The sequence below is a fragment of the Sceloporus undulatus genome, chromosome 2 (assembly GCF_019175285.1).
Source record: "Sceloporus undulatus isolate JIND9_A2432 ecotype Alabama chromosome 2, SceUnd_v1.1, whole genome shotgun sequence".
NCBI classification, from domain to species: Eukaryota; Metazoa; Chordata; class Lepidosauria; order Squamata; family Phrynosomatidae; genus Sceloporus; species Sceloporus undulatus.
In genome coordinates, this window is record NC_056523.1 from 98,801,552 (window position 1) to 98,809,302 (window position 7,751).

General features: G+C 36.8%; 1 protein-coding gene across 2 annotated transcripts in view; it reads right to left on the reverse strand.

The window, feature by feature from the left end:
- Positions 1-3,442: 3,442 nt before the first annotated feature.
- The window catches only part of SEC24A (SEC24 homolog A, COPII coat complex component), a 56,829-nt gene continuing 52,520 nt past the window's right edge, over positions 3,443-7,751 (reverse strand). For both annotated transcript variants that reach the window (XM_042450006.1, XM_042450005.1), the window contains exon 23: positions 3,443-6,595. In XM_042450006.1, coding sequence (XP_042305940.1) covers positions 6,481-6,595 — 115 coding nt within the window. In that variant the 3' untranslated portion in view covers positions 3,443-6,480. The remainder of the gene's footprint in view (positions 6,596-7,751) is intronic.

Below are 7,751 nucleotides of genomic sequence, written 5' to 3' on the forward strand. Positions count from 1 at the left end.
AGGTGGAATCTCTTTTCCTGTAACTTGCATCCATTGTTCTGGGTCCTGTTCTCTGGAGCAGCAGAAAATAAGCTTGCTCCCTCCTCAATATGACATCCCTTCAAATATTTAAACAGGGCTATCATACCACCTGTTAACCTTCTCTTCTCCAGGCTAAACATCCCCAGCTCCCTAAGTCATTCCTCATAGGACATGGTTTCCAGAACCTTCACCATTTTAGTCACCCTCCTTTGGACACGCTCCAGTTTCTCAATGTCCTTTTTGAACTGTGATGCCCAGAACTGGACACAATATTCCAGGTGGGGCCTGACCAGAGCAGAATATTGTGGCCTTATTACTTCTTGATCTAGACACTATACTTTTATTGATGCAGCCTAAAATTGCATTGGCCTTTTTAGCTGCTGCATCACACTGTTGACTCATGTTCAACTTGTGGTCTACTTGGACTCCCAGATCCCTTTCACATGTAGTTTCATTCAGTCAGATGTCCCCCATCCTATATCTGTGCATTTCATTTTTCCGTCCTAAGTGCAATATCTTACATTTCTCTGTGTTGAATTAATGCTCCCAATTCTGTCATCCAAGTCATTGATAAAGATGTTGAATAGCACTGGACCCAGGACAGAGCCCTGTGGGGCCCCACTGGTCACTTCTCTCCAAGATGAAAAGGAGCCATTGTTGAGTACCCTTTGGGTTCGTCTGGTCAACTAGTTACAAATCCATGTAACAGTTACTTTGTCTAACCCACATTTCACTAGCTTGTTTGCAAGAATGTCATGGGAAACCTTGTCAAAGACCTTACTGAAATCAAGATATACTACATCCACAGCATTCCCTTCATCTAACAAGCTGGTAATTTTATCCAAAAAAGAGATCAGGTTTGTCTGGCATGACTTCTTTCTCTGAAACCCATGTTGACTTTTTGTGATTATGGAATTGCCTTCTAGATGTTCGCAGACTCTCTGTTTAATGATCTACTCCATAGTCTTTCCTGGTATTGATGTCAGACTAACTGGACAATAATTGTTGGGATCCTCTTTTCCCCCCTTTTTGAAGATGGGGACAACATTTGCCCTCCTCCAGTCTGCTGGGATTTCTCCTGTTCTCCAGGAGTTCTCAAAGATTATTGCCAGTGGCTCTGATATTACATTTGCCAGCTCTTTTAATACCCTTGCATGTACAGTCATCCCTCCATATTTGCAACTTTGATATTTGCGGATTTGATTATTCACAGACTTGATTAATATATTCTCTCTAGGAATATCTAGGTCCTCCAGTGCCACTCTATGGTCAAGTTTAACTAAAAGTTGCACTGAAAGACCCAAATATTCCTAGAGAGAAAACTCTACTTGGCATTTGTAGCTCCTCCAGTGCTGGACATTGACCACAGAGTTGCACTGGAGGACCTAGAGATTCCTAGAGAGGTGTCCTCTCAGGTAAAAGCAGAGTTTTTTTTTAATTTGCGATTTCCCCATATTCACGGGGGTCTTGTGCCCCTAACCCTATCGAATATCGAGGGACAAGTGTAGTTCATCTGGTCCTGGAGACTTATATTCATTTAGATTAGCAAGATATTCCTGTACTATCTCTTTACTTATTCTGTGCTGAAATTCTCCTATTCTGTCCTCTGCTCCATTATCCTCAGGTTGAGCACCCTTTGCCTTTTAATAATCTATCCACAGCTAAATAATCTATCCACAGCTCTTAAAATTTGTATGTATTTTGAACTGCTTTACAAGGACCCTTATAACAACTGTAACCACAGGTAAGTTCTGTACTCTGGACACTCTGCGTGTTTCCACATCATCACCATCAAGCTTTATATAGCGCTGTAAATTTACACAGCGCTGTACATACAATCAATTAAAATAGATAAAATAAACCTGCCTATGGTGTACATTCTACAAAAATAATTAAATAGAATACATATTAGTACATGTTAACTTTCAATCAAATAAGGCAGACAACAAACTAAAATTAAAACTGGACTTTTGTTGTTCAATGGGCCTACCTCAGTTATTGAATTTGATAAGGAGTCATGGTGCCATCTTCCCCTTGTAACCAATATTGTGTTGTTTTGTGCCTTCAAGTTGTTTCTGATCTAGGACAAACCTAAGGTGACCTTACCATGCGATTTTCTTGGCAAGTTTTGTTCAGAGGCATTTGCCTTTGCCTTTCTCTTGCCTGAAGTCACGCAGTGACCAAGCGGTAATTTGTAAGTTGTAAATCATATCAAAGCCCAATAACTTGGGATTGTTAATGTTACAAAGCATTAAAATAATTTATCAAGCTTTCTAATGTTTCACAGTATTGATAAAATAAGAAGAGTTAAATTATTTTCATTAAAACGTTGATACTGCAAAAAGGACTCTTTTTGCTTTAGCATTTCAACTTTGGTTTCACTCCCCAGACAGCAGCAGCCAGGGGGGTGTGTGTGTGTGTGGGGGGGGGGGGGTTACTGTCTTTAATAACTATCCATCACCCAGGACTCTCTGCTTGGCTCAAGAGAAAAAGAAACTCTTTCCCCACCACATGGGGAAATCTGAAAGAGTCACATTACCATACTGACCCATAAATAAGTCAACCTGGGATTTTGGGGTTGATTTTTAAGCATAAATTTTAATTATAGACGAGTATATATGCTTTTCCTCTTCTGCAAGATTTCCTGCTATAAAGAAAAACATAAAAAGGTGGAACATAATGAGCAATGCACAAAATGCAATTGATACCAAAATATAAAACAGCTCCACCGCTTCACCTCTAATAATTTAATGTGCATCTTGAACAATTCAGGAGGAAAAGATTTAAATTGTGCTTTCTAACAAAGTGTATCTGTAATCTGGAAAAAAAAGTTGAAGTTAAAGTAATCAAAGAAGTATAAAAGCATGCTATTAACTTACCTCATATGTCCTTAGGTTAAATCTTCATAAAGAGTGCACTGTAGGAAGTTTCACATTAGTAACATTCAGCATGATGTTATGTTATTTTAAATGTATATTTGATGCTTTTACAAACCAGCTAAATTTTTATTTTCATGAGACCGGTTAGAACGCAGTGACATTCATGAAGACACTTACAGGAGGAAACTGATGGATGCAATTATTCCAATAGGCAATTCTTGTGTTTAATTGACAAAGTCAAAGGAGATGCCTGTATATTCAAAATGTAAATCTTGCTGAATTCAATTAAGCTCATGGTTAGGACTACAACGTTAGAAATATTGATACATTTTAAACAGTCTTCCCAAGACAAACATACAGTAATATGCTTATATCCCAATCTGTACATATAAAGCTGGCAATAAATACACTGTGTGTGGTTTTTTTAAATTGATTACCCACAGAACCACCTCTTATCATACCTCAGACAATTTAAGCCATTAAATGGTCAAGAGTTCTCTGTACCTTCCAACTTGTTTATAAAAAGGACTGATAAATATATGCAAGCTCTTTCAATTAATTTTATTGAGTAGCCAAATTTGATAAATTAGCACAGCTAAAATAAGCATTTGCATGTGTTACAAATGACTTTTTACAGGAATAAAACAGTGAAAATTACAAACTGTAAAAAGGGGAACAAGTAAAACCTTGCCTCCAGTTCAGAAGAGCATGGTTTACATTTTCACACTGAAGATCAATGTCTGAGTTCAGAAAACAAGGATTAATATTACAGTATATTACACTACTTTACAAAATGAAATTTACTGTAAGGATTTAATTTGACAATTAACAAACAGAAGTATTGTCACATTTGATGGTCCCTTAACATTCTGTATCTGATTATATATTCTGTTAAGTTAATTCTGAATAAAAGAAAATTGCATCCTCATTATTGCAAAACAGTCCAACTTGAGTCAGATGCAAATAATTAAACTACAGAAAAGTAAATACTAATTAAAATGCTGATGCATGACTGAGTTTAACATCTTGATCAATCATACTGAATTATTCTTAAAAAATATTGAACTAGAAAAATAGAGAACATTTGCTGTGGAGTGCCATGCTAGCATGGAAGTATTACGGCAACTCTTGCCTAGGTAGGTTGTTACAGATGTTAAAATCAACAGTTGTTTTTTTTAAAGTATAGTATAGGCAGTTTGACACATGGGTCTGCCTTGCAATTCATACTATTACAATGTAATACAAGTTGAAGCGAATGATTTTTCCCACCATAAAGGAATAAAATTAGAAAATTTGGTATTGCAAAAATGAGTATGAATATTCCAAAAAGCACTCTACTCAGACAAGGTAATGGGCTGACTGTTAAATAAAATAATCCCTCTAAGAGACTGTGGTCAGGGATGTATTACTGAAACAGGTTTCTTTGTTCCCTGTTCACTAGATTTGCTTCTTCAAAGCCCATTCCGCTAGCTTTCAAGAAGTTAAACCATGTCCACCCCACTCCAAACGAAAGATCTCTGCAGACAGGAGAAAACTGGGCATGGTGCTTCACATTAGAAATCCCCGCCCTACCCGACAGAATAAACCCTTATCAAGCCTGACAGTGCTATGTCATCGGCTTTGTGTGTGCACAGAAAAAGTGCACATCCAATGAGAGGTGTTGCATGCACAGCATATGTTTTTTCGTATATACCTGAACCAGAAAAGTAGGCACAGAAGCCTGTTTCTTTGAGTAGACCACCCTTGCCAGATTGGTGGGACTGTACACATTTGGGACTGTGTTTAGACAATAATATTTAGGCTTAGGATGTACTATGAGGCACCCAGTGGATGATTCCCATTATACAAGTGCACATTTCATTATGATCATACGCTTCCAAAGCATTTTGCCAATATGTCTTATTAATTTACCAAGAGCTTTAAAAAGCATGACAGCAGCAAGAAGATACTTCAGTTTAGCAGAGGTCAACAGATACTTTAATCGTTTTTCAAGAGAGATCCTCTTCCTCTCTGTAACATGAAAGTTACAACTCTATGAGCAGCTTTGCATAGATCACACTGACAGACTGAACAAATTAGCAGGCAATGTATCATCAAGGCATTGATATTCTGATTCAAAAAGTTAGTTTATCAATACCATGGTTTGTTCTAAGAACTTCAGTGGCTTTTTGTACATGCACTCATTTCTGGAAGTGGGGAAACTTTAATTAATCATTCATAGAGGAAGAAAAGGAATGGCCTGAAAATGACTGCAGAGGATTATACCATTGAAGGAATGCCCCAAAAAGATGCGAATGAAATAATCTTTCCAAAACACTGTTTTTGAGCAATAAAGATGAAAAAAGATATCCATGGCAGCTACACGTTATACTACTGAAGAAAGATGTTACTAATGCAAGTTGCGTATTCAAAGAGATTTAAAAAACCCGATCTATAAAATGCACTATTATTATTTGTCATGATTTAAATCACAGTAGCTTTCAGGGTATGAGCAAAACTAATATTTTGCCTATGTATCTATGCAAGATATATACTTTTTGCCCATCAAGTAGGATTTTTCAAAAACTTTCCCCATTAAAGCTACAAAATAGTTCCCTCCCCTGCTTTAAATGTCAACATTGCTATTACTTAATTAGATCTGCTCTGGATTTCCAGCAAGTTATTTAACAGTGTTTCTAATATAATGTGAGTTCTGGTTTAATGTCATCACTACACATTTTTACTTAAAAAAATCTTAATACATTATAAAAATGAGACTTTAAATTTAATCAAACCCAATCTATAAAAAATACCATGACTTTTGGTTGTATTCCCCTATTTACTTTCAATAAATTAAGACTAAACACACCATGTTAATATCCATGTTTAACATTTCTGAAGCTGAATCAGGCCACTTGATTATAATTCTCATTGGACATAATGAACGTTTATTTTTTTTTTAGATATTAGAATACTGATGCATCCTATAGATTTTAAAATGAATTATTTAATATTCATTTTAATCCTGCTGGACCACTGCAAGTTCATTTCCCCCTTGATCATCATAATCCATGTTAAAAAGCACTGGAAACTACATTTGTTAAAAATTCTGAATATCTTCTTTGCTCCGCAATGAATTCTTTCATTGCTCCCTTTAAAAGGCAATTTTCAATTACTGACATATATTCAAGACAATATCATTTCCCTGCAATTCAGTCCTGGGAGGTTGTAATTCTAGCAGCAAAAGATAAAGCAGAAAAATGAAGTTAAAACATATTTTGAATAAAAAACATTTATAAAGGTTCATCTTTTCAATATTACCTTTATAACTCATGCTGCAACACACAATGAAACATTGTGTAGCAAATTAAAGGCATCCAACATGTTCAAAATGATTTTAATTGTTTAATGTACAACTACACAATAGTATACTTATGATTCTGTGGTCCTTTATTTGCTTTGCCTTTTTTATTTTGGGGAAAATCACAGTGAGAATCTTATCAACTGCATCAGACCAAAATCTGTATAGGAGCATTACAAATGCCAGTGTTCTGTACACAGTTATGATCCTTTATGTGGATGAACCATGTAACATAGTGGCTCATTTATTCACTTGTTGCTGAATATGCAAAAGAAACTCATAGTATGATAAAGCAGATTCGGTTCTATCTTCAATCATGTTTTGTAAGAAACTCGGTTTCCATGGACTTTCATCCCTTCAAAATAAAATCAAAATAGAACATGAGCATGTTAAACATCCAGGTCTTATGCTTTATTCCTAAAACAGTATTTTAAATATATTTCAAATATAGATTATCTGACAAAATGCACATCTATGGCCAAGATCATGCACTGTCATATCTAACTACAGTGATGGAGCTCTGTCACAGTAGTTATGTCTGACAATGCCAGCCAACAAAATCCTACATTTGGCATGGCAATGTCTCAACCAGAAAGATTCTGAGGTGCTACAGATGAGGGTGCTTGGAAATGACATTTGTAGTGTTCTTCTAGGTGGATCAAGAATTGGCAGCTGGAGAGACCTCTTCAGGGTCCTGCCACCATTGTTTGTTTCAATGTACCCTGCAACTGGGAAAGAGCTTCAGACATAATTTCCCAGTAGCCCAACCTGCAGCTCCTTGGGGTTTTGGGCTATGTGGCCATATTCTAGAAAATTTTCTTCCTGATGTTTTGCCAGCATCTGTGGCTGGCATCTTCAGCAAATGCAAATGGGAAACCATTCAGAGTCAGGGGCTTTCCCAGCTGATAATGATCACCAATTAGCAGACATTAATCCGCTTTTACATTAGCCTCCCAGCCTAAGGCCGGCCATCAGCACAGAACAATACACATGCAAATCACTCCTGCATTCCCAGATTCACACAGTATATATACACCCAACTTTTTCCAGGCAAAGCATTCTCTGAAGATGCCAGCCACAGATGCTGGTGAAACGGCAGGAAGAACATTTTCTACAACATGGCCACACAGCCCAAAAAACCCACAAAAAAAACATGGATGCCGGACATGAAAGCCTTCGTCTCCTTGGAAACCCTTTGAGTGAGGTGCTTCCAAACTGAAATGGTAGGATTTGGGGGTCATGTTCAATTTTTAACGAGCATAAGCATGAATTCCCAGTAATTACAAGATTGTAGGTCCAGTTAATGATCTTGTAACTAACAAACAGGATGCCAGCTTATGTTGTTGACGTTTCATCAACAAAGTAGGAAGCTCTGATCAAGCAGCTCTTTCTATAACACTAACTGATGCACATATGATGCTCTAATGAAAACAAAGACCCCTTTGTTTTTTGTGGGTTTTTCAGGCTATGTGGCCATGTTCTAGAAGAGTTTCTTCCTGACGTTTCGCCAG